Source organism: Astatotilapia calliptera, chromosome 11 (assembly GCF_964374335.1).
Source record: "Astatotilapia calliptera chromosome 11, fAstCal68.1, whole genome shotgun sequence".
In the NCBI taxonomy this organism is placed as follows: Eukaryota; Metazoa; Chordata; class Actinopteri; order Cichliformes; family Cichlidae; genus Astatotilapia; species Astatotilapia calliptera.
This window is the reverse complement of record NC_137432.1, coordinates 19,983,825-20,011,384: the sequence shown is the minus strand read 5'-3', so window position 1 is coordinate 20,011,384 and position 27,560 is coordinate 19,983,825. Positions and strand designations below refer to the sequence as shown.

At 39.7% G+C, this 27,560-nt stretch overlaps 2 protein-coding genes across 3 annotated transcripts; both read right to left on the bottom strand.

The window, feature by feature from the left end:
- Positions 1-5,589: 5,589 nt before the first annotated feature.
- macc1 (MET transcriptional regulator MACC1) lies at positions 5,590-10,694 on the bottom strand. Its single transcript, XM_026185816.2, has 5 exons — positions 10,555-10,694; positions 8,962-9,084; positions 6,826-8,873; positions 6,017-6,205; positions 5,590-5,930 (listed from the first exon to the last, which is right to left on the bottom strand). Exons 2-5 carry the CDS (start codon positions 9,074-9,076, stop codon positions 5,727-5,729), a joined length of 2,556 nt encoding a protein of 851 aa, XP_026041601.2. The 5' UTR covers positions 9,077-9,084; positions 10,555-10,694; the 3' UTR covers positions 5,590-5,726.
- Positions 10,695-16,095: 5,401 nt separating this feature from the next.
- On the bottom strand, positions 16,096-19,303 carry sp8b (sp8 transcription factor b). 2 transcript variants are annotated; one of them, XM_026184637.2, is made up of 2 exons: positions 19,129-19,303; positions 16,096-18,651 (listed from the first exon to the last, which is right to left on the bottom strand). In XM_026184637.2, the coding sequence occupies exons 1-2, from the start codon at positions 19,147-19,149 to the stop codon at positions 17,314-17,316; spliced, it is 1,359 nt and encodes a 452-aa protein (XP_026040422.1). In that variant the 5' UTR covers positions 19,150-19,303; the 3' UTR covers positions 16,096-17,313. The 2 variants fall into 2 exon arrangements, with proteins under 2 accessions (XP_026040422.1, XP_026040423.1); XM_026184638.2 differs by lacking the exon at positions 19,129-19,303 and adding an exon at positions 18,846-19,013.
- Positions 19,304-27,560: the final 8,257 nt, after the last annotated feature.

The window sequence follows — 27,560 nt, the reverse complement described above, 5'->3', positions numbered from 1 at the left end:
CTTTCCAAATCTGTAAAACTGCAACCATCTCTGTTTTGTATTAGGGATTTGAAGACTTTTGTTTTCGCTCATGTTATGCAATGGTACAGGATGCATGTTAAATGCAGCTATAAAATTTCTGTGTTGGTGAGAATAGAAACAGCTGAATTATTGTGTCTCTTATTGCTGTTGAACCTAAACCGATACACCTCTGATTTTCTACCATCATTTTTTATTGTAGATATTCTTTTAGTGGTTTTGTTTTTGTTTCTCTAATATATGGAGTCCAGCTATGGTGCAGGTTGCTGTGGTCTCGGCACTTCATCATGCTCTGAGTGACTATAACACTGGTGATAAATGAAGTGCAGCCAAAGAAACTGTAAACCCATGTTTTTCTGCTGACTTTTTCTAATTGCTGAACTTTCTCCTCTTTCACATCATCTATTACCAAATTATTAGAGTCTAATCTGAAAGTGGTGGAGAGCAGGGGACAGTGGGGGCTGGAGAGAAGGAGTGGGAGACACCACTGCTACCTTTGCAGCGTGCATAAATCACCAGGCTAATAAATTGAAAGCTAAATGACTTCTTGCCCTCAACATATATCATGGACGCAAACCAAATGAAGCCTTATATACCCTGGAGGACAGAGGAATGCTTCTGTTCATAACAGTGATTTGTGGATAGCTCCCATGGCTGCTGGCTTCAGAGAGTCACACTCTGTGGACTCTGAGCATGCCCACTTATAACAGCAGGGATACTTGTTGAGATTTTTTTTTGTTGAGTTAAAAATAGGAACAATCCAAACTGCTTGCAGGTCAGAACAAGATGCAGGCATTGGAGTATAAAGGTGCATTACTGCGCATGCTTTATTTGTCTTCCTGAGAGAGTTTCAGAATGTTGATGAGTTATTATTATTCCCTAAACGGAAATAAGACATAATTAACACATAATTTAGGATATTATTTTTATTTATTTATTACAAGAGTGCTGTTAGGTAACGACATGTCAGAGCTGCGTAGAATGAGCAACTAACCACTTGGTCAATGCAACAGTGCCACCCACTGGACTGGACTGGAAGTGTCGGTTTTGTAACGATGGAGGTTTGAACGAATAGATAAAGTTTTCCTTGTCAGTCAACATTACATAATATTCACAACAGTAGAAAACTATGAATGTTAGCAAAGTGAAAAGCTAAAATGCATTTAAAATGTGATTTTTTTTGTCCAATACAGCACATATCCCAGAGGACTCCAACGTTTAAGGAGCTAGATAAATCATCTGTATCTGTCAGTAAAAGGAAGATTTAGTGTTGACAAGCGCAGAAATGCTCTTTTGATCTTGTTCTGCTCGGCTTTATCGGCTTTTAACTGTGAAGGAATGAAATATAAGGTAGTGCATTTTCTCCTTAATGAATGTGAAGGCAGCATAAATGGTCACACACCATAAGATCTGAGGGCAGGTAGAGGATACTCAACTGTAATAATGACTCAGTTAATTCATCATCCAAATGTACATGGAAAAAAAAATTAATAGGCCAAAGGTTTCCTTGGCAGATAGTTGGGAAAAGAGAAAAAGCAACAAGCAATGAAGAATTTTTTATCTCCCTGGTCAGAAATAATATTATGCCAACGTCTCCTTAATCCCACGCAGATCAGCGGAGCAGACTGAGCAGCTGAGATGAGCGTTGCTCGTGGGATCTCATGCTCATCACTGCAATGATGAACAGGGTTAAAATCTGCAGTGGGCTTTGGCTCTAGTGAAATGAGAGGAAATATATGAATGTGTGCTGTACAAACATAACCTGAACGTAGCAGAACAAGCCTCCCCTGTGCTTAGATTGATGATGAGAGCTTAAAGTTTTAAGGGGTGCAGTTGGTACAAGTGTGGGAACATTTTCAGTGTCTCATTTTGTTCTCAACTACAACTCCAAGGAGCTTAACACCGTCTTCCTTGACACAGTTGAAAATGTTCTGACTTATGAGCAGGACTTTGCACAGAGTTTTGGCCGGGGTGTCAGTGACAAAGACTTCTTGATGTGCTGATATCTAATGAGAAGCACTTAGTAGCTCCTGTGGGCTCTGAGTTTTGAGTGAAACAAAGCAGAAGACGGTGTGAATGATCGGGGCAAATTACTGGAACAAAGTCTCATTTTATGGATCATAAACTGTAGTTTTATTGTCGGCCTGCAGTTAATTCATAGGAGAAGTATGAGCTAGTTTGCAAACATAAGAAAAAGACTCTGACGTGCATCGATTTGAATGCTATAAACTGTTATCTGCACTGTCACACTGCTGCTATAAAAGACTCCCAAAACAAAAGTGGTCACATCGTGTTAGCTTCAAAGTTTAACGCCTCAGCGCACCTAAAAAACAGGGACTCGAAAACACACTGTCCATTTTCAAACTGGAACACTTTAATTGTTGAATCACTTCACTGTGATAGAATCAGCACAGACTTTACAACATTTCCTGTTGAGACACCAAATCTGAAGCACATCCTTCACTATTAAATGACTAAAAAATGTCTATAAAAAGCATTTGTTATCCAATATATATATATGTGTGTATATAATAAAGACTAAACCACTATATTATTTCACAGTTTTGCATATTTTTAGCCCTGTTTAAGTTCTGTAGGGCTCATTTGTAATTGGTACACTCTGAATGCATCTACTTCCTATATTAATTGGATGAGTCATTCTGTGTCCTGAACACATCACATTAGTCAATAACTAGTATGTTTATGGATATTTAATTACAAATGTTTCATTATAGCTCACATTATTGCTTTTTTAAAAGGATCGAATGCTTGAACCCAAGGATCGTGGAGATAATCTCACAGAGAAATCATTTCTCTGGACCTACCAGTGGTTATTATGACTAAAACAGGGAACCTTTTGTCCCATTTCCTAATGAAGGATGAAGTGTGCACAGAGCAGCGCTTTAAAAATAGCCGTGGGGATCAAATATTCTGGTCTTCTCAAAATAAGCATGTCAAATTTAAAATGTGTTACTAAACCTTTAGTTCTATCTGGGGCCATTCTTGTCTCTGGGGATAATTTGAGTGTTTTTCTATGAAGAATTTGACTGTTTTTCAAATATGCTGTGAGTTTTGATTTCCTCACTGTCCCACTGTCTTGGTGATTTGACCTGAATGAATGTTTTTTTCTTTTTTTAGAAGAAACAACAAAGTTTGATTAATCTTAAAGAAAAAGCTTCTTTTCTATGAAGTGGTAGCACTACTGAAAATGGGGGATAAGGCTTGTGTGGTGTTACTATGAAAAATAATCTGATGCATACAAAAGTAGGCTGTGTGGTTTCACTTTTCACCATCAGAGGTGCCGTAATTCTTTGTGCCACAGATTCAATAAGCTGCTGGAAACATTCCTCAGAGATTTGGGTCCATATTGACATGATAGCATTACACAGTTCCTGCAGATCTGTCAGCTGCACATCCGTGATGGTGATTGTGGAGTCTAGTTGAAAACAGTGAGCTCATGGTTGTGTTGAAGAAGCCAGTTTGAGATGATCTTTGCTTTGAGATGTGGCAAGATATGGTTATCCATCTGGAAGCAGCCATCAAAAGATGAGAACATTGTGGTCATAAAAGGATGGTGCTTTGTTATTTGACCTCATCAAAAACTCAGACTCATGAGACCAGGCAACATTTTTCCAGTCTTCTATTGTTCAGTTTTAGTGACCCCTTGTGTAGCCATAGTTTCTTGTTTTTAGCTGACGGCATCTTCTACGGTAGCCCATCTGCTTCTATGTTGTGCTTTCATAGATGCTAACTACCATGCTACATTAAAAGTCTCTTAAATCATCTTTCTTCCCCATTCTGGTGCTCAGTTTGAACTTCAGCAGGTCATCTTGACCATGTCTACATGTTGAAATGCATTAAGTTGCTGCCTTGTGATTGTCTGCAATAGATATTTGTGTCTTTTGTTCCTAATGTTACCTGTAACATTTGTCCTGCTAAATTAATATTATGCAGGTTTATCAGTCCTTAGAAAAAGCATTGTTGCATCTTATACAATCACCTCAGCACTTCACTCTGCTGCCTGATACCACTTTCCTGTCTTGATTTACTTTTCCCGCACTGTAATCAGTGAGCAAAAGGAAAGTCAATTCAGCGTTCTCTGCTCTCTGTTTAACTGAGAACTGGCACATAATGCTTTCGACTGAAACTAGCTTAAACAAACAGGTAAAAGCAAACAGCAAGAGAAGATCAATGGAAAACACTGACACACAAGATGTGTCGTTTGACTTCATTAAAACTGGAAAAACAGGAGACACATATAAGCTTTGAAGTATTCAAATATTGTTAAAATATCTATCTTTATCTGTCTGTCTATTTTCATCACTGGGATGCACAAAGACCTTACTGTTATGATGCAATCATCGGAGTTCTGTACCTGTATATTAAAACAAAAGATGATCACAATAGATTTATATATTTTTATATTTATTCACATCTTATTCTTCTTTCTTTTTTTCTTTTTTCTTTTTACATACAACGTGGTATCAAAGACTGAAGGCAGTGTGTACTGTACATGGCACCACTCTCCATTTGACAAAAAAAACCCAACATTACATTATGAATTATGAACACACTGCAATTACAATGTATACATTATAAAAGTACTGTTTTTGTGCATGTCTAAAATATTACATTACATTAGAAAAATAGCACTAATATTTAAGAAAACAACAGTTTAAGTTACATTATAGTAGCTCCTTAACAGTTTATTTACTGCCATCAAGGTACTTTGACTTTGGTCGTGCGTTTTTATTTTCAGCACGCAGACCTAACACTTCATTCACGGACTCAGAAATGCAACCCTAGATTTCTTTCTTTTCTTTTTTTTGCAACAGTGTTCACATTTATCGGTTTCATGCAGCTACTTTACATTATATTACAGAAAAGCCTTAAACTTTTTTTAAACTCCACTGATACAAACACTTAGAGGAGCCTTGCTGTGGATCCTGTTTCAGAGAACTCACCAATTATTGGTTACAATAACTATGCAAAAACTGTTGGTGGAAGCGTCTTGAAAGGTGTAGAAACAGCACATGTATTGGGAATGTATTTTTAATAATACAAATTTGTGTAAAATTACCTTTTGACTGAAAGGCAATGGAATAAAAAGACAAACAAATAAAGCAGAAGGAGTCCTGAGGCACTCTGCTGGTTAGAATTTTGGAAACATTTATAGAAAAGTTATAGAAAGATGACATAGTTGGAGGAAAAAACAAAAAACCCTTTTCGCATATCAACGATAGAGGATGGATTTGTGTAACTGTAATATTATTTTTTGTAAATAATTTTAACCAACAGAGTGCCTCTGGACTCATTCTGCTTTTATTTAGTTGTTTTAACTGACTCATGAGCAGCTTTTATCTTTTATCTGACAAATAATTACACATCAGGAGCATTGTTAATACCCAGGACACCTGATGGTAGTTGGCTAACCTCATGGAGATTTGACAGAAGGAAAATTAACTTTAACGACATGTGGCATTTCACTATAACAGACATCACACTTTAATTTTCTCATATTTTTCTCAACAGTGTGTTAGCTGTTCTAATATATAATGTAGCTGTGTGAGTTCTAATGCTCTGTGCAGAAAATGAACATCGAGACAAAGTAAGCAAAGCCACAAGACAACCAGAAAAGATATGTAACATGACCATTCGAACCTCACCACCTTGTAACAAAAGATGTTTTGATTGCTGGAAGAGGAGGTTTAGGCTTTTGGGTAAGCAGAGGCTCGAAAGACATCGAGGCAGTTCACTGTGACGAGCACACCGGTCAGATGCCTCCAATGTCTCGTGGCAGGGTTTTTCATTTTGTCCAGGGCCAGGTGCAGATCCTGGATTAGGTCCTTGTAGCTATCTCCATAGCGAAGACTCCAGGAGTACAGAAAGTCATAGGCAGGCTTCCACATTGACTGAAACAGAACACATCGTTATTCTTTTTTTAATTGTCAGATGTGAAACTTCGAATAACTTTCCTAAAACAAAACATTTAACTGACCTGGGGACCGACTTCACCGTTCTTCCCTCGATGTGGTGCTTCATGCGTAGCTATTTGTGTGCTTGAGAACTTTCCCATTTTCTCAGCGAGCTCCCGCCATCGAATTCCCAGTTCCACGGCGGTGGACAGAATGACAGTGTTCTGTATGACCTGGGCAACAAGACTCACTGAATCCATCCTCAGCAGGCCCTTGACAACCATATTAAAAATACAAATTAGCTATAATGAAAGCAATTAGAGAGTACAGTGTGAGGCAAAGCAGAGGGGATTTTAAAGGAATAGTTCATCCCAAAGCTGTCAGGTAAAGGAAGCCTGCAGCGACCTAATGTTGCTCAGGTGAGCGGAGGGGGATGTAGTTCCAGGTCGGGTAGATCCATGCTTACTTTTTCACAGTGTGAAGTCTGTAGTTTTTAGACAGAAAATAGTTCCAACATCAAATGAGGTTTGTGGATTTTTTTTGTAATTAGGTCACATTTTTCTGGAAATAGGACTTAAATGCAAATTTCTGGTGTATTTTTTTGCCTGCTAGTTCATGGCGTTAAAGAGAAGAAAAGTCTTTATAGCTAGTAACTCAAAGATTAGTCAACATACAAAGACAAAAAAAAACATATATTGATAAACTGTATTATAGACCAGAGGAAAAACACGAACACTCAGCATTGATCTAAGATAAGGCAGCATGAGTATTAGGCAGCCACTATAGCTGCTAACCTGACACTGGGGAACGTGACATCGGGATGAACCTAGCATGTTGCAAGCATAATGAAAATGGACCAAAAACAAGGCCACTATTTACTTCCTGTACTTACAACGATGAGTTCATGCAGAAACTTCCTGCCCCTCACAGTGTGGCAGTCTTCCTTCAGCTTCTCCAGAATGCACGCCACTTTATCGGGCTCAGTTTCAGCATGCCTCCGTATGAGTGCGTCCTGAGGCAGCTTGGTATACCCTAAAGCATCTGCAAAACATCTCCAGCTGGTAATGTGCTCGGTGACCAGTGTCTGGATGGCAGAGTACATGTAAGTAAGTTTCTTAAAGGGCTTCGTCATGTTCTCCAGAAGGACTTCTGTGGTCACTTCAATGTCATAGAAGTCCATCACCTGGTCCCTAGTTATGAGTTTGATGTTTTTGCAGTGAATCAAACCAGTCTTCCCTCGGAGGAATCCGATATACCACTCTTTGACTTTTGAGTTTCCCACAGACTTAACTGGATTTCTGGAAAGGAGAGCCACTGTGTCACCCTTGAAGTACTCCAGGAGATATTCTACACGTGGCTGACGAAAGACAGACTTTAGGGCCACACCGTAGCACTGCAAGTTCACAGGCCTGTCTGTGAATTCTGGTAAATTTGAATGACATTCCTCAGTGATGGGAATAGGTTTTATCATTTTGACCGGCCTTTCTATCTGTCTGGTCGCTCGCTTTTCTGATCTGATGGGTGCAGCAGGAGGGGAAGGCACCTGAAAATCTGCAATAGCTGAACTGTTTGATTCCTTCACTTGTAAATCTAGTTTAAAAGGGGTCATGTCTGCATTACCAGAACTAGATAATGCAATGGGCAGATGCAAAACTGTCCCTATTTTCAGCTGACTTTCTCTCACTTCTTTCAGTTTGTCTTCAGCTTTGATTTTAAACATCGAGTCAGTAATGCCGACTTCAACATGAAGGTTGCTGAGCTTGTCTGGTTTAAAGCGATGTTTTCCCCAAAGTTGCAGCACAACAGGAGGCAGGTATTTGTTGCCTCTGCAGATATCAGAAAACGGGAGCTTTGGTGGAACGTCCTCATGGCAACAGACAACTATCACGATCTTAAATGATGGGTGGATGTATCTGGGACCATAAACTGCGACAGTGATTTTGCGGTCAAGGTAATCCCAGACTGATGTAGCAGGGGACTGCAGTGCAGAGGCCTCTGCAACTGCAATCACAAAAAAGTGTGTCTTCAGATCCTGGAGCTTCAACTGCATCGTATTCTTGTGAACGTAACAGTCATTCAATCTGTTGTAAGGGCCTGTTCTTTTGTTGGACACCAGCCCGTATAAAGTGGTCATCACCTGACTTGAATCATCACTCTTCACCTCTCCTGACAGTTTCATCTCCAGGGACAAAGTTTCCTTTGTGTTGATGTTGCTGAGAACCACCTCAACGAGGGGACTCATGGTTGTCATGTAGTTGTTGTTGAGTCCAGGGGGAGGATTTAGCACTGCTTTGAGTGTAACTTCCTGGACTTCTCCAGGAGGAACATGTCCTTCTGGTATATGGATGGTAATTCCTGACTCCGGTAACTGTACTGAGCCACCAGCGTGGCCAATCTTGCAGATAACTTGAAAGTTAGTGGCCTGGGTCTGAGCCCATCCAGGGCTCTGGCTAATCACATTCAGGTCCAGGCATGAGCGTGTTAGCTGCCTATGGCTCAGCCAAGCCATTTTATAGGCCTCTCTGTCATTCTTTAGCCACTCAAAATCTGGACTCAGCACCGGCACTGGAGGTGCGAAGGTGTTCTCCTGTCTCAGCACCTTTCTTTCTATATCATCCATGATGTGTGAAGTACTCCTCCATCTCCCAGACTTGTTGCTGATGTTCTGTCTGCTCTCCAGAAAGTTGCTCACGTTGCCTTCATCGGAAGAAGTGCTGATGGCATCGTCGTTACTTGTGTACTGATGCCCTTTATGGTCTTCATGTAAATCTGATGAATCAAAACTATGCTTGTCTGTGCCAATGTGTACAATATCTTCTAAGAAAGGGTTTGACGCAGATATCTTGTTCCAAAAAGGATTTTTAGTCGGAGATGAAAGTGAAACGTTTGACTGCAAAAATGTCCAGTCAGAGTTTTGTGTCTGTCCTGACACGAGCCCACCTGTGAAAATTGAGATGGGGGTTAACATTATTACCACATGTTCAAATTCAAAGCACAGGTCACTTAAGCTTGAAACTGAGCTTTTTACCATTCAAGTTATTGCTGGGTGGGGCGCTGTCAGTCAGATCAATCAGGGTGCCCTCGGATTTACTCCGCATGAGACTCCCAACACGACGGAAGGACCTGGTTCTTCCAGCTGCCATATTTTCATCTGTAAACATAAACATGGATTCATTATTTTGGGGCGTAATTACATTACTCCTCAAACAATATAATAGGAATCCCAGTGCAAATCAGCTGCTCATCAGAAAATGAACAGCAATCAGATGACAATTAAGTCACTACTAAAGCGAAATATTTATAAACATTTGAATATTTGCTTTTTTTTTTCAAACAAAACAAGAAATAATCTGGAACTAAGGACATAATAATCAAGCTATACAATTTAATTATGAAGATAATAACTAAGAAATACCTTGGTATTAGAGGATGCTTTTAGCTGGATGATATTAGACTGAAATGTAAATAACAGCTTAATAACAAAAGCAAATGTTTGCTGTAAGGCAAAGACAGTTAAAAAGAGTATGGTACTGTTAAAAAAATATAACCTCTGTGCAAGAAAATTATAATTTCTGTGTAAATATTTGGAATTAAAAAGTTCTTGGCACTTGTTTCCATATTATTACATCTAGTTATTATCCCATTATACACATTTCTGTCTAATATAATTCTGCTGAAAACCATGCTTGATCTCAAACTCTAACTTGGTAATTAAACGCTAATTAAATTGTATTATGTAGCTACTGTCTCTTTATTTCCACAATATTACCCCACTATTAAGACTTTATTAATGGGATACCATTATTTTACTTCCAGTTTGGATTTAATATAAAAGCAAGTGGCAGCCCTACAAATATCTGTAAATATAGATGAATTTGAAAGTGTTGTGACAGGTGGCAACAACCTTCACAATAAAAGTAAAGCTACAGCTTTGTTCTGTCTCACAGGTGTTTCGTCAGGCAGAATGGGCCCCAGGGTTTCGGCGGAGCTTCAGTCTGTTACAGAAAGCTGCTCCAAACTGTCTGAACTCTTCAGTTTGTTACTTGTTTGCGTAAAATGACACTACCCATTCAATAGTTGTCACAGTGAGTCAGTCATTAATAATGTGGTTTCTTACACCAGTGCACAAAAACAGGTTGGTCTTGTCAAGCCTATGACACACTAGTCACTTCACAAAGAGCTTCTTCCTATGATCAAAGTCCAGTCCTATTGTACTACAGACCGTGTATTTTCCGAAGAAACACTGCTTTACTTGATCTGCATTGCATTTCCTTTCCATTATTATTCGAGGCTGAGCAAACAGCTCCAATTAAATTCACGCGAACATTATTTTTTCCCCTCTGATCAGATGAAAACACTATCAAGCAAATCTTTGATTCATTCACAATCCGATCAGAAACACTTTAACACAAAGTCCCTCAGCTCCAGCTTCTCTAAACACATCTACAACATCAAGACACGCGTCACTGCCATTTTCGCACCTGAACAGGTGTAGACTTCACTGAGTAGCGACAAAGTCATAAAGTCTAACGCCTCGGCTGTTCATCTGAGTGCTCCTAATATTAACACCAAGACGAAAAACTATTAGATACGAGACAAAGAAATCAAAGTTTGATCTAACCGTCAGCACGAGATGTTTGTAGATTTCCTTCAGCTCTTTGGCTAGAAAAGAGGTCAATCCAGTATCATCAGCGCTGCTTTTTAGGGCGTGAAAACGAGAACCCCGACCTCCTCACGTCACAGCTTCTTCTTAGTCTATTTGCCTTTGGCCACTAAGCATTTTGGGACTGGAAGTTTAAATTATTACCGGAATCCCGGAGGAGGAGTGGCCTTAGGTAGACAGTGCCTACAATATCCACAATGCAACACAGTGTTTACGCACGCATGAAACTGAGCGATACTCGTGGTTTCGATGTAAGTGTGACTTGACTGATAAGCGCTATAGGGGTTGCAAAAACATATTAGACAGGCTGGTGCACCGACATGAAATAAAGTTAATTTACACAGCCTGAAGAAGCATAACTGGTTTTATGTATTTATATATATATTATATATATATATTTTTTGTACATGGTTGCAACGCGTGAAAGTCACGCAGTGTATAGTTAAGCCAAAAACAACAGAAAAACCTACCATTTCTCTTGCTTCTCAGTTTACTGAATGTGTTTGCTGTTTTTTCATGGTCTTCACTGTGGCATTTTATCGCTGCATTTCGAGTAACAACATAAAAGGAGCTTAATCGTTAGCACAAACTTAAGGATAAGTTACAGTGTAACTTACACTGATGATTTAGCGCTCATATAAAAAAAGATAAGGGCAGAGCTCGGTAGTAGACGTGTATGTAAGTTACAACTTGAGGAATCTTCCGGCTGTTATTGTTGTTGTTACTGAATATCCTGCTAAAGCTGAAATGTTCCTTCAGAACTGTTCGACTGGCCTGTGGTCTCTGATGTAAGCCCTTTCATCCTCAAGCAATTCTCCAGGAATGCAATAAGCACTCTTGAGTAGATTATGACACTGGAAGTAAAAAAGAAACGGCCTTTGGTTGCTGTAGCTTGGATTTCGCTGTGGGTAATAATCATCTGCTGATACAGAGTGTATAGGTCTAAGTAGCAAGCATTTGCAAACCTGTTATATATAGCATATTCATGCTATATATTCATGTTTCTATTTTACTGAAATGTAGTGCATTCTCCTTCATATATGGTGACTCAAAACTGCCCATCGGTGTGAATAGTTGTCTGTCTGCACAAAACAAAAAAACTTTGCACAGATTAACTTGGTAACCTGTCCAGAGTGTACCACACCTCTTGTCCTATGGTAGCTGGAATGGGCAACCCTGAATTAGACAAGTGGAAGAAAACAGATGGATGGATGTTGTACAATATATTTATGTTTTTTGTTTGTTTGTTTTCACTTTGAGGCTTTCTTGTTCTTCAGTGTAACCAGTAGCTTGCATCATGTTGTTAACTCTTGGTATTTACATTAATAAAGGTATTAATGTAAATGTAGAGACCTTGACAGTGGCACTCCTACCTTCTTGTTCTTAACTTGGATGTTGGGAAGTTGTGCAATTTTGTTGTCTTCTTTGGTCTTTCAGGCCTTTTGATGTTGTTGAGCTGGCCAGTGCATTCCTTTGTTGTATGATTGTTGATTTGGCCCCTCCTAAAGTTTCGGCTGCCAATCGGGTTGGTTTACTTTGTTTTTTCAATCTAATTATTGTCTTTTTCACTATCACCAACATCTCTTTGCACACTCTATTAAGAGCTCCAGTGAAAAGATACAAAATACAGGTTCAACAGGAATCAACTCCAGATCTTTTATCTGCTTAATCTGTGATGAAATCAGGAAACAGGTTTGAGCTGCATGCTTGTCAGTCAATAGTCCAATTATTTTTAAGCCTGTTAAAATTGAGGACTGTGTACAGAAATAGCTGCGGTTCCTAAACAGCAATACTTAAAACCCCTTGAATTAAAACGCAAAGACCGCCGTTCAATCGCATCTGGGGCTTTTTGGCAAAAAAATTAATAATTGTCCAAAATATATGGACGAAAAAGTCTGTAGCCTACACTGCCTGCAAAGGTCTTCACTGGGCATTTTACAATCTGTAGTTTCTCAAGAGTCTTTTCATTTGGAATATATATTTAGCTTGATTGTGTGACACGGTTAATTTAAGATACTTGAGTTTAGAAATCCGAATTAAAGTGGATGTCTAATGTTTACAATATCGTGCCACTTGATGGAGCCATTTCTCTACCGTACAACTGGTGAGCCAGCGTGTGTTGTTTCAAACAATGAAGTTGAGTAAAGTTGTTTTTATGTTGATGTTTTTAATGATCCAAAACTGCTCTGATGAGATTATATGAAACACAAATCTGTGATTTTCAAGGTTTAGGTAAATAGTGGTTGTAAGAGAAAAATAAAGCTAATTAAATTATTTTCAAGCATGAAGTATTGAAATACAGGGAGTAACAGATTTGAAAAGGTACATGAGTTCCAATCTGGCATTTTCTTTTTAAAAGCCAGTAATTGCTGTCCAATGACAGTAAAGACGAAGCTTTGGTTAAGTTTTTTATGGAAGTTTCGCCATTTGATTACAAGAAAAAATGGAGGGTTGTGGCTCAGATCTCACTTATGGCTCAAATGTTCATTAAGTAGAAATGAAAAACGTCAAATCAAGAACCTTGTCTGTACTATAGGTGATCATTCCTATTTCTCTAAAGTTGTACATACTTTTGTCTGTTTCTGGAAAACAGAAATTTACCTTACAGATAAAATATTATTTCTCATTCACTCATTTCTCTATCTATCTATCTATCTATCTATCTATCTATCTATCTATCTATCTATCTATCTATCTATCTATCTATCTATCTATCTATCTATCTATCTATCTATCTATCTATCTATCTATCTATCTATCTATCTATCTATCTATCTATCTATCTATCTATCTATCTATCTATCTATCTATCTATCTATCTATCTATCTATCTATCTATCTATCTATCTATCCTCCAAAAGATTTGGCTTTAGATTCATTAAACAACCCTAAAATCATAAATCGATGCTAATTTTTAGCATCATTGGCATAATATTATTTCTTTCCTGTTTTCTAGGTAACCGGATCAACGATAAACTTGGCTGCCAACACACTGTGTGCTCTGACCATAGCTGTTATTGTGGCCTTCATCCACAGTTGGCAGGCCCATCCTCTTCATCCTGGCATGCGTGCACTTCCTGTGGCCAGCTTAATTCAAATGAGGCCAGCGGTGGGACGTTCCTCTGAGGACCACGCGATGCAACAACAGTCTAGTAAGGTGCTAATGGTATGACAACACGGAGTGGTGCACTGAAACGTTTGGCTGAGATGAGTCTCTCATATTAACTGATCACTTTTTGGCTGGTTAGATTATTTTGGAGGCGGCTTTTAAAACTACAAGCCTGTTGTGTTCTGACTGAAATGTTTAAAACGATTTTAATAAAAAAAAATGAAGATGCATCACTTTATAAACTTAACTTGCAGTAATATGGTAAGCCACAAATACAATGCTGAACTAATTAAAAATTAGTTATTATTATGATATTATTTTTTTAAAACTCAGTTTTAGGTTTACTTTATTTGAATCATGAAGTCTTTTCACCCTAAATGAGCCAGAATTTAAAAAACAAACAAAAAATGTTCTACATTTTATGCTTAAAGGGAAATTTGACTGCCTAAACATTTATTAAGCAGACCAGCTACATATAAATCAGCTACAAAATCTTTGGTTAAAGCTGTGTAAGTGCTGTAATATCTCTATATTCAAATCCCACATGCCAAAGCACTTTGGGGATTCATGAACTCAGTAAAAGCAGGATATATCATTTGTGCACTCCTCTGTTTCATTTTTCTTTCACCCTTGGACCACAGTAGAGCAACTTTATTTGTATGAAAATGTGCAAATGAGTGTGGAAGTATTTAAAAATAATATTGAAAAGCAGATGAAACTGAGTCTGTTTGCTATTGTGAGTCTTTTTCAGATCATGTCAGCAAAACACCTGGAGGCTGTGAGCTTGATGTACCCAGAAAATATCCAGTCACTCTGATGAGCTTTCGTGTACTGCTAAACGGAGCAGCTGTGAGTGTAAGGACTTTCTTTTTTTAATGATCACTTTAACCTTGTTTACAAGTACAAAGTATGTTTAGGAGTCTTACAACTGTCCGAGTCAAAACTTTGTCTGAAGATTCAGTAACACTTCACGAGGACGAGGTGGGTAAACTTACAAAAGCGCATAATCCATTATTAGACGATTAGCTGAAATCAGAGGCTAAACTTTTAATCAGGTCTGGCATCAACAATTATAAATGTAACCATGCTTTAATATCAGATATGATTATATATCAGAATTGCTTAAGGCATCGCAATATGCTTTCTACGAAGTGAAAAGAAATCCGAGCTTTAAATCTGATCAGGATGATCCAGGGCTGGTCTTTAAATACTGTCGGTTGAGCAGAATAGCGCTGGATGGCGCTACAGAGCTTTAAATCCAAAGCCTCCTTTCTGAAGTTTAGAGATTAAGCTGTTTCTCAGAGATCCGAAGGAAAAAAAAAACTCAGAATAATTCAGTTTTTATTATATTAGTTTCCCTACGCATCACTTTTTATTTTTTGTAAAACAGTTTAGAAGATGGGAAATGTTACGTCAGTGCGCACTCTGTATGTTACAATCGGCTCTTAAAATTTGACGCCTTAAACCCAGAAACCAGAAAGAGAAAAAAGAAAAAGAAAGACAGACGGTCTCTATTTTCAGCTGTAATCACATGAAATACGATGTTCAACTAAATGAAATAAAAGTCTCTGTGTTAGGCAAGTAAAGTAAATGAGCACATCTGAATGGAAAAGTCCACAGATTTCTTGTGCTTTTGCTTCGAATCTTGATTTTAAGTAATTTTCTGACTTGAAATGAGGTCAAATTAAGTCCAGCCTGAAGGGAAACAAAACTTTCCGCAGAAGAACGCGCGCTGTCCTCATTAGACGATCTAAATGTTTACACACAAAAATAAATAACGTAGGCACTCAACCTGCTGTGCATTTATTAGTAACATTTACAAAAACGGAAGAAAAACGAGTGTTTTAAGAATGACCAGTGAGAAGGAAAAACCTGAGGATGAAAATATACTGGAGATTTGGATGGAAATAAAGAATGAAACAAAGAAGAATAGTAGCCTAGTGATAAATACAAAATAAAAATGCTAATTACAGTGTGTTGCTGCGAGTATTTACTATACGCAAATTAACTCATCATAAACCGTGGTTTAATGGTAAAGCCGCGTTCTCAGAAAAGTTAAGAGGCTGAATTTTTCTGCTTAACAGATTTTTTTAAACGATAATGACTTATTTCAAGCTAAATAGATTTTTTTTAAATAACACTGAATTTTCTCCCCGTTTCTAAATAATTGTTACATTTTATTATTGAAATTTAAATTAAGCTGCGAGCAAGGGCCTGGTGTTGCTGGAGGCCGTTACGGAGATCACGAAACTCAACAGTTTTTCACATTAATAGCAAACACACGGACTTGTAATGTAACATGAAGGCAAAGTGTAATTTATGAGTTTCTTTTAGGCGTTTACATTTTTTTTAATGACTCAGCAATCCGACAAACTGAGTCGATCAGGTGCTTCTGATTTCATACTGACTTTATTGAGTGGCTCACATAAAAAGCCATTCTCGGAGTAAGAGAGAGAAGGAGAGAGAGAGAGAGAGAGAGAAAGAAAAAAATATCATTGTAAAATTAAAATCACTTTACAACATGCTTACTTAAATTAAACGAGTGGGTAAACAGTAAATGATTTCAAAACTTTACAAATAAATTCGAAGTGCGCCTAATGATAGATCCCTAAATACAAGAAAAAGTCGTGGTTAAATATAACTCCCCACAATACATTTTATATCATATCAAAGAAAATCCAAGTACATTTCCGTATATTTTCAAATATTTACTAGAGTCCATATACAGCTAGAAATACCTATACAAAATCGTCTCCTGGACAAATACATTGCTCACCTTTACACTGGGCTGTAATTATTCTAACCTACATTTGTAATTATATACAACACATTTTGCAGCGAAGTCTAAGTAACCTCAACAGGCCTAGTGATAAAGTTGGCGCATAGTGTAGGCTGCGAAGAGAATAGCAGTGATATATATATATATATGTATATATATATATATATATATATATATATATATATATATATATATATATATATATATATATATATATATATATATATATATATATATATATATATATATATATGAACCTGCTCTTCCTTTATCACTTTATTTAATGGGATCATCACTCCCGTGTCTCACCGCCATACTCTACAGGTATTTGTTCCTATCGAGCAGTCCATCCACATTGACAGCAACAGTTTCCCCTGCTCGATAATAAAGTGCCAGTGTTTGGTTTTCAACAATATGCATGATAGCAGTTGCTCAACTTTTTCAGGCCCTACAATTTTGACAGCAGTGTTTTCTGTCTTTCGCGTCTTATACCGGACAAATAAAACATCAGGCGTATTCAGGATCGGGCTGCAAAAGAAAAACAGTAAGAAACATAAAAAGTTTTGATCGTGCCCTCCCACAGTGTGTCACACAAGGACTTGACTACACTTTCACACCGCAGATGAGAAGTTTCTGATGGCACGGCTATGAAATTATTCAATTGGACGTCTTAAGCACTTGGAAAGAGTCAAAGAAACATAGAGGCCGATTTTCTCATTAAATGACAATGATGATGCACCAAAGTATGTCCACTTTCATGTCCTCTCGGACAATTCCATCACGACACTTTGCTGTTTTACAGTTTTCACTTCACTGGGGGAGTTTTTTTTTAGAGCCCGTTCATGCCTACTCCCTGGGCAGACTCAGGTGGGTGCAACAGGTCTGGGGAATGGCATGGAGGGCTTCCCGGTGCACTGTGCTCGCTGTCGGTATCACTCCCCCTCTTCCCTCCGCTGCCCCCGGAGCCAGAGCCGGCAGATCCCCCGGCGCTGTGAGTTTTTACGTGTTTACTCAGGTGATCGCTACGCATAAATCTCTTGTTGCACACCGGACAAGCGAATCGCTTCTCCCCTGTGTGTGTGCGTAAATGTCGCTGGAGCTCGTCGGAGCGAGTGAACCTTTTTCCGCAAAAGAGCCAGTTGCACACAAACGGCCTCTCGCCTGTGTGCCACCTCAAATGCGCCTTTAGGTGCGAGGTTTTCCCGTAAACCTTCCCACAGCCTGGAATGTGACAGCTGTGGAGACCTTTCCTCCGGAGGCTGGCGCCCGCCGGTCCCAGTCTCTCCGCCTCCTGGCAGTTTGGACAGTCGCAGGTGGCTCTTCCCGAGTACCGCCGGGCAGATGACCTCGGAGACCCCGCTAAAGACGCAGGTGGACCCCCGGAGAGCATAGTCCCTCCTGCCCCGGTTAAAGGAGAGGGGCTTGTGTCGGGATAAGAGGATAACACCGGCTTGAAACCGTCCATCAGGTGTTGGCCGGTTGTCAACAGGTGTGGAGATGGACTTGTACTGAAAGCAGAGTGACTTAAACTCGAGTAATCAGAGTTATATCCGCCCAGGGGAGAGTGCAAGGAGGTCTGGAGTCCACCGGAATGTAAGGACGTCTGTATTGCTGCTCCGTTAGGGTTCTGAACGTCAATCCATCCCGCTCCCACATCCCACCATGCAGAGGCTCCGGTGGTACCAACGTCTCCCGTGGGGATCCCGGGATGAGACGATTTGAACCAGGACTCGTAAGGATGCGCAACGCTCATCCTCGGATAGATGCCCTGCAAACTGTCCACTGAGGTGTGCACTTTTGAGATGAAGACCGGCTGGTGGCTGGACTCTTGAGAGCTGCTCGACACGGACGCTTGGAAAACCGAATAATCGTTTCCAAAGTGTGAACTAGACGAGGTACCGGACGTGAGGGAAAAGGCACTGGATCCGGTGGAGCTGTTGGTGCCAAAAGAGTCCGAGATGCCAGATCCATTACGCGATACCCCGAAACCGGGCAGGCCGGATCCGAGACTGCAGCTACTCGCAGCGGCTCTTTTCCACGGGTGGAAACCTTTTCCAAATGACGAGGAGTTATCCGAAATTGTCGACGGTGAAGGGCTCGGACTCCCTATTTTGTTACATGTTGCAGCTAACATGGCTAAAGGAGTCGATCCTAACCTCGGCTCCTCCTGAAAGGACAAGAAAATATGTAAGCGACTTACAAGTTCCACAGATTAATTACAGGCATTTTAATGCATTCTTTTCGGATCGGGAAATAGCGTTCAAGTAGAAACAGTTTCCCTGTTTTTCAGCAGACGACTAATAAGCTGTATTTTTGTTTAAGTTTTGGTAATCAACAGAGAAGATTATCTTGATTTCCTACCTGGATGAACAGAAAGTAGACAAGTGAAATGCGTCAGACGGCGCTTACAAATGCATGCCAAACGGGACAGCAGGGAAAACATGCGTGTTTTGAGCGCCGATGACAGCCAAACTCAGCCTATATGCAGTTTACAGAGCCTCGTCTTTATCATACAAACCGCTTGCTGGAAATATAACCAACGCACTGGCTTTGCTGCTACTTTGCGACCGATGTAAGTTTAATCCCCCTCCGCAGGACAATGACAAGAACTAATTAAACCAGTAAGAAAGTCCTTTAGACTCACCCCTAGAAGTGAAGTTGCCATCACACAAAAACACAGCCCTCCTCAGAGGATCTTTTTATATTTATGAATCAGAGCACTGTTTTTTTAGAGGTGTGCAATACAATGATGTGTTCCGCCCATTCTTCCACAATTGTAGGCTCCTCTCCGGCTTTGAAGTGCCGCTGTGACACGGGCGACCAATCAGCGGCTTCGTCCCGTCGCACTGCCACATACTACCGTGAGGTCATCAATAGAGCGCCTCAGACAGCTCTCCACTCCCCCACCGCCACCCTCCCACCTCCCCTCCCTCATCCACCCCACCGCCCCCTCCATAATAAAAGACAGCGGAAGGAAGGTAAAGTTAAATGAGAGTGAATTGGGAAGGAGGTATTAGGGGGCCACTTACTGAAATTTTTACAGAACATCACATTCCATAAATTTAAAGAAGGAGGAATGATGACCCGTGTCTGGCGATGTGGGATGCTGCGTAGTAAATAAAAAGCTTGGCAAATTATTCGCCATCGCCTCCGCCGCCTCCACCAAGAGGCAACAAACACCGCGATGTAGTAGACCAAGTGCGTTCAAACTCCTCTTTCTTTTCCATTTTTCAGAAGCCTTTCGCGTTCTGAAGCGCAAGCTTAAAAAAAGTTTTCTGCTTTTTCTTTTCCCGCAAATGTGCGTAAAAGTTGACCGACTTCACTCTGTCCTCGGTCTGTGTTTTACAGATTTCACTGCAGCTTTAAGTGCTTGTTTTACAAGGACCTCTCCACAGTTTTCTCTATCTTTCTCATATCAGACAATTACCGTGCACTCTAGTGCAATTTAGCCCCCGCGGGATTCAACATGTTTTAACTTCTTAAGAGTTAATATACACAAACTATTACAGAAGATATAAAGGGTGCATTGTTCTGGCCTCGGACCTCTATTAGATCGTCTCCAACTTTCGCATTTACTGTAATTGTGTTCAATTATCTTGACAGTTTTGATTAAAACTGCACATCGTTCACGGGAGGGATGGTTCATTTTATCATGGCTGTGTTAGTTTAAAATAAAGACCTGTGGGGATCCTGACTTCAGAAAGTCTGCTGCCTTTCTGTTAACAACTAAAACAGAATTGTAGATTTATTTGAGGAGATACTGAGAATTTCTGTATTGTAGTTAATTTAAATTATTTATTAAAGTAAGCGATGGCGCTCCGTGCGTAAAATAACGCAGGTTGCACTGAATAGGTTCATTACTTTACCCGCTGACATTTTGTAAAAATCTATACAGGAAGCTCATGTTACATAATAAGAACCTGTAGGGAAAATGTGTGTTGAACCCTGGACTCTCTGTTGGAGCTATTAGCATGCAGTGTGCACGGGAAGCATAAATTTCATTTGAATTTCAAATTTAATAACGCAGGAGGTTTTTAATCATCCTCAGTTTTATTTGTTTGATATTAACATGCTTATTGACCGGGTCTGTTGACCAGCTTGGTCATTACAGGACAGGGAAAAGTTAATTAAAACGACCAGGGATTATTCATCAAATCATCTGCCTAACCCATGTCGCTTCCTTTATTACACAGTGTGATAGATGGACTCCCTGATTAATTCTTGTGTTTCTAGGATTGGACAACAGCCTTTTCTTTTTTTTTTGGATTTACTTTTAGGTGTTTTTTCTTCTTCTTTTTTTAAAGAAGGATTTAAAATTGTTACAATTATTCATAATGTTGCTTCACCTCGTATAACCCATCAGCAAAATGTACATATGTTGCGTCTTACTTAATAATCCCACAGAGTGTTATTTAGTTGCCAAGCTTTGCCAACATTTAGAGGTAATTCGGCCATATTTCTGTAACTTATTACGCGTAACATCTATCCCAGGTTTAAGTTGTGTTAATGCTTTTTCTCACATTGAAGGCGAAAATCGTTAATTAATATTCCTGGCGACATGTGTGGCGATAAATAACACGTAAAAATATTTATTATAATCGTTAATTTATATGAAAGTAGCGATTAAAAAATATCAAATGCAGACATCTTAACTAATTGGACGTTGGAGGTAACACATTAGCCGTATCAGGGGGGTTTGGTCATTCATTATTATTACTATTATTTTTTTTTTATCTCCCTCAACCTAACCAATCACACCAGCTTTAGAGAAAAAAAATCATCCGAATATTGTGTGATCGTGGTCGAGGCGAATAAAATGTGACGAGGAGAAATAAAACCTACATACCGTGCTTCTCCGCTCTGCAGTGCATTGATTGACCCTCCACGTTTCGCTCTCAGCAGAGAAAACACAACATCCACCGCTGCCGGTGAGATTGTGGACCTTGCCAAATAAATGTTTCACTGGCAATTCAATTAGGAATAACTTTGAGAGGGAAAAAAAACAACCACTGCCCCTACGCGTTTACCTCTCATGTACCCGAACGCATATTATATGTACGTGTAATTCACGTTTATATTTGTAAAACAGTTGAACCTCGTGAGTGAGATGATCGGTTTCCTCCTTTCTTATTCTCAAAATAATGCTCATGTATTATACTGGGCAATTTTTGCGCATTTGCACTGCAAATTATGGACAGGGGACGTGTTGGCCTCTGGTGACAAATTACCCAGTGATCATACCAGCAAGACAGATGTCAGAGGTCAGTGTGATAACTCCCCGACTAAAGCATCTAGTTCCTGAGGCCACAGAGGCTGGAGAGATATTAAACCCAAACGATCTAATGTATTCTTAGGTCACTTCTTCTCCAAAAAAAGAAGGGAAAAAATCTTTTGTTGCCTGTTGCGTTCAGTAAGAGTGAGAGGGTCGGTCCCGGTTCATATGGTGCGCACAGGTTGTTCCTATCGCACGGCTGTAACAGTAAGCCGCATTGAACAGATGTCCCCATTGAAGGCTTTCTTCTTCGACACACATGGGCTATATTACCATCATGAAATCAAACTCAAAACCTGTCCCTTTCGCCACCATAATGACCGAGTTATTCTGGGCCGCTGAGCATGAACAAAGTGTGTTCAATATTGCGTGCTCCAGAATCGCTCTGCTTAGAGAACCGGGAAAAGGGAGTCAGGCCATAGATGCAGAAGTGTACTTTAATGTGAAGGTTTACAAAGCAGCTCAATAATCTGACCGCAGTGGTATTAAGGATTTTTTTTTTGAGAAAAGCATAATCACTTGTGGCTCACCAGCAATTAGGAGAGCAGTGTGGCTAAGACAGCGTATAGTCTTATTACTGTGGTTATTATTATTATTATTATTAAAAATAGATTAATTAATCAGGAAAACAAAAATAAAAATATATACAATATGTATATATTTTAAAAGATAGATAGAGCGCACTGTGTAAATGGATTGCTTAGCAAAGGTGCAGAGAGCATAGAGCATAGAGTAAGACAGCAGGGTCTGTTGGTTGTTTTCTCTATTCACCGGGAGGTTGGAAAGAGCAGATGTCCGTCTGCACAGTGGCTGCCAAGTGGGTCCGGAGGAGCAGGGCAGCCACAGACACAAGAGCCCAAATGGTGTGACAAAAGATGTGCAGGAAGCCCCTCTCCGCCTGGGTGAGCCACAGAGAGGGTCTCCCCTCTCTGCCAGCCTGCAGGGGCACTCACAACACGAGCCAGAGTGGTGGCAGCAAAGCCATGTGTTACCGGCTGGAGTGCATGCTGCACCAACACTGTTATTCACACAAATATACACATGCATTTGCAGGAATGCGCACTAACAGTCCAATCCCAGACAATGCATTGCCATCGGTGCATGCTCTCAGCTTCACAAACACATTTATCTACATTTATACAGAACATCTATCTATCTATCTATCTATCTATCTATCTATCTATCTATCTATCTATCTATCTATCTATCTATCTATCTATCTATCTATCTATCTATCTATCTATCTATCTATCTATCTATCTATCTATCTATCTATCTATCTATCTTGTTTTTTCCTGTGCCCACTAGGTCATGAAAAGTGGCTGAAGAGACCCTGAGACAGTTCCAAGCACAGGTGTGCATCATGGCCCATACTGAAGGGGTGCGCTGAACCATAAACAATGATATAAATGTCTGGCAAATAAAATGGCTAGTTAACAATCTTTTGACTGCTCTAACCTCTGAGCCTTTGTCGGGTATCGATCAGCCAGCTGTTCCTGGCTTTGTCTGGCAGGACGGCAGCCTCTGGTTCCTCTTGGGATGAATGGACAAAGCCACCAAAAACTTTCTGCTGCCTTTCAAGTTCGGTCTGGCTGAAAGAAAAAATTCAAACGAGGAGCCGTTCATCACTTCTAGCGGGTCAGACTTTATATATTTATCCTATTCAAATGAATTAAAATCATGAATCAGTCTGCCGCGCTCTCCGAGCTGTTTAAAAGCTTTAATATAAAGTTGCTTTTTATATCTGACAACCCCTGGCAGTGGCTTCTTTGTTCACAGTTGCCATGTTGATGGTTTACATGGAAACCATGTAAATGGTAATTTGGATGGGAATAATTTGTCTCCCTATATTAAGATAATTGTATGTTAAATAACGAATATCCTCACAATTACAGTGGGTGTCGTATGATGGGTCTTGTCACGCAGCTATGTCAGGAAAGGGTGCTAATGATCTGTCTGAGCACCTGTCAGTCAAAGTGTTGGCTGACAGCAGCAGAAGCAGTGAAATGCTCTGAGTGAGGTTTTATAGTTCAGGTTATATAGTGGGTGTCAGTGCTGCCCTCCTTCCACTGTTAGAGTCCTTCCTCAGCCACCCAAAGACTGCCTATTTATGATCAAAATGAAATGAGTTTAGCAATTTATTTGGGAATTTGTTGCATAGCCTTATTAGATGTTATGATCAGTATGTCCCAGACCACTTGTTTGCTTGCCTGAGGTGATAGATTACAGTTTCACACAAACGCTGTTTATGATAAACAGTGATAACAGTGTATTTTGCCACCATTTGGCTTGACTGCTGCTGCATATGTGGGCCATGAGGTCTTCTTATTGACTTTCACTGAGCCCAACATTGCACTTTGTCAGAGTGAGCGGCAGTCTGAGAGACAGGCGGGCGAGGCAGTCATACAAAGTGAAGTACTTAGGATTAGCCCTGGCTCTTCAAGTTTCAGTAATTATCCTCCTGGAGGCATTCTTGCCGTGTTGGATAATAATGGAAGTCCGGGTGTACGCCTGTCACCTCTCAAGTGTGGGTGGAGGAAGCCAACGAGAGGCGCTGGACAGAGAAATGTTTGCTTTTCTGTTATGTCATCCGAGGAGCACAAGAGTAAAGCAAACTTGTATTGTTCGCTGAGCGCACACGGAACTGAATAACAGCACTGAGCCTGTAGTGCTTAGCGTGTAACACACAAATTGGAGTCTTCTCATTTGTGCATGTGATAATGAGACATGTTCTTCAAAAGTGATAATTTGTTTGGGCATCGAGTGTAATTATGAAGTGTCAGACATTTGTTTTTGATAAACAAGCCTCTTAAAACACACAGTTTTGTTATTTGTTAGCGAGCGAGTATCGTCTGATTGGCGCGTTGCTGCAGAAATACCCAACCCTTTTTCTTCTGTCCCTGTCTTGTCAGATATTGGCGCAGAAAGAAGAACTAAGTATCTCTTTATTTTTAAAGTTTCCATTAAGTGTTTGGAATAACAGACAGGTGTTCCTACACAGCAGGAAAAACACAATGCTTTAATTAAGAGTCAGCCCGATTTCCCAGAGGGCAGATTGTCTTCTTCCATTAACTTAGTTTATCATATAATAAAGAGGTTGCCTTGTCCTTCCCTACCCAGACAATTGGTTTTAATCAGCCAGAAGCCCTTTCATGGCTGATAATTTATGCTAAATTGACAAGGGTGGAGGATATCACAGAAAATCATTGTGACGGGGCTCAGGTCACTTGCCTGTCACCACCTTGTTTTATCCCATCCTGTGAGCTGGACAGCAGAAAAGTTCAGAAAAGTCAGATAAATGAGCAACATTTGCACTGGAGCTCAATTTAAACTTTTAAGTTAACTATTTGTGATTTAGTATTTATATAACATGTAAAAGTAGCCACTATGTCTATGGATTGACATGAAGCGAAATCAGTAAGTAACACTTGGAAGATATATTCATTTTAGTACATTCATAATTTTTAATGTACATGTTAAAATCATTCATACGAAAAGTTCAACCACAACAAACTGCAATGAGCTGTCAGTTTTGATCCTTTGATTTTTACCACAGGCCGCAAGTGTGAAAGTATAAATTGTGATTTGAAGCAAAGGGGGTCGGTCGGGGAAGGAGCGTGAGGAGAGGGAGATGCACGATGAGCATGAGGAGGAAGCTGGGACACACTTCTCGCCTTGCAATTTAATCACTGTATACCCAGGGAAGTATTGACAGTTGTCCTGTGGAAGCTATTAAAGTTGCTGTCCAAGGTTAAATGAAATTGCAGTTTATCAAGGCAGCATTGAGAAAATAAGGGAATCTGTTCATGGCTGTTGATTAATGTGGAGCGTGATCAACACAAGGGGTTCATTAAGCTATACATCACCAGGGTAATTTAACATGTCATCAGGCCTGCTGTCGCTCCCCTTCACACATTTTGCGCACCGAGGATGTTTGGTGTGTACGTGTGAGTGTTTGTGTCTTGATATCGAGGGCACTGACCTCACGTTTTTTGTTTTTTTTTAGATGTTTGTGCTAGCGCACACTTTGTTAACTCTAAAGTGAACAGAACATCTCTGCAGAGTTCATCAGAGTCCAGATAATCAAATTAATTACGTATGTGTGAGGGCGTCAGCTTGTTAGGGAAATTATATGAATCTGCCTCCAGCGTGGCTTCGAAAAATGTTATGATTTTGATCCAGATCCAGATCATAAGTCTCTATTTTTCCTGATCATCATCTCTTCTTCATCCTTTACCGTGCTTTTCATCTGATCACATCCCTGCTTTGGTCACTTCTCATTGCTCAACAGCTGACGTGCATACATAGAGGTATGCTAATCAGGCCTGGGACCTGGAGCTGTGTGTGTGTTTTTTTGGTTTTTTTTGCCTGGTGTTTTGTTTACTGGTGGATAATTGATGGTGCTTGAGGGACAGGCGTGAGTCCGACATGAATCACAGGCAACATGGCTCCTGATAAGGAGCTGAAAGTCTCCTGTAATTAAGCCGGGCACTAGAGACCAATTGTTTGTGGAATGATTTGGTCGGGGCTAATTGACACTAATTGTTTAATCAGATTTTCTTCCTCTTCATACTGCAAGCAAGCGTACTAGTACTTCAACCAGTGATGCATTGAAAGAAGCCCACGTTCTTGACACAAGAGGCATCTGGTGATGGTGAAAAAAATCTAAAAGTCTCTCCATGATATCCTGTCAGGTTCTGAAAAATATACAATAATGAGTTTTGAATAAAAAGATGATAAAATTATATATAAACAAATTATTTGGTTGGTAGAACAGTTTACGGCTGTGTCTTCTCATCAGCAAAGACATATTAGAAGTTGAGGCTGCAGCACATGCGAAGAGCTGTTTCAGTTAAGATTAAATGATGAAGCGGAGCAGATAATTAGAGACGTGTCTTCCTTCTCTATCTGATTAAACCCAGCAAGTCTGCGTAACGAGCTGGTGATGGGTGGAGATGAACACATGAACATGAGATCTAACATCGTTACATTTAACGGCAATTAAACCTGTAGATTTTTTAATTAACACAAACTATGATGGGAAATTAATGGTTATTACTCGAGGTGGGGGAGTGGGGCAGCGGAGGGGAATGTTGTAGACTTAATGTAAAACACACTCAGTACGTTGAAAAGCGTGGAGTGTCCTGAGAGGTTCACACTCAGCTGGTCAAGCCGAAATGACGAGGTCACCAATAAATTGTTGTCTTAGTGTTATATTTGGTAACATAGATGTTTACGCCTTACACAAATACCTAAAAGGTAATGTAATACTTACCAAACACCGACACGCAGACAGTTTTGCTTTCATTTTGGCTCTATCTATCCAAGGAATGTGAAATGATTGTTTGAAAAACATGGTTGTTCGAGTTAGTGTAATCCGAAAATACCTCAGAGGACAGACTGGCAATAAAATGAATAGGAAGAATTTTGTGGGTAAAGATTTTTAATAGTTGAATCTGTCTAAAAATCTTCTATATATGTCTGCAGACATTTCTGGATAACTCTTTGTCTTATCTTTAAATTGTAAGAAACTACTTTTCAATGACTTTAGTCCGACAAATGAAATTCTGTTCATATAATTTATGAGGCAAGATTCAAATATATATTTTAAATACTTGTTTTGTTTATTTTTTGTACTAGAGCCTGACCGACATAGGGTTTTTAAGACCAGTACCAATATTTGGTGATGTAAAATCTGATATATTGGATGATATTTTTTTCTTTCAGACATGCAAACATAAACAGATTTCCCTATTTGTTATATGTAGTTATGTGGCAGTGCAGTTTAAAAATAATCTTGTTTT

Bases quoted from the DNA above. Each gene is read 5' to 3' on its own strand.
- sp8b (XM_026184637.2), bottom strand. From the start codon at position 19,149: ATGGCAACTTCACTTCTAGGG. The intron at 18,652-19,128 runs GTGAGTCTAAAG...TTGTCCTTTCAG, and splicing joins TGGCAACTTCACTTCTAGGG to GAGGAGCCGAGGTTAGGATC.
- macc1 (XM_026185816.2), bottom strand. From the start codon at position 9,076: ATGGCAGCTGGAAGAACCAGGTCCTTCCGTCGTGTTGGGAGTCTCATG. The intron at 8,874-8,961 runs GTAAAAAGCTCA...CAATTTTCACAG, and splicing joins ACCCAGCAATAACTTGAATG to GTGGGCTCGTGTCAGGACAG. The intron at 5,931-6,016 runs GTCAGTTAAATG...GTTCTGTTTCAG, and splicing joins ACGGTGAAGTCGGTCCCCAG to TCAATGTGGAAGCCTGCCTA.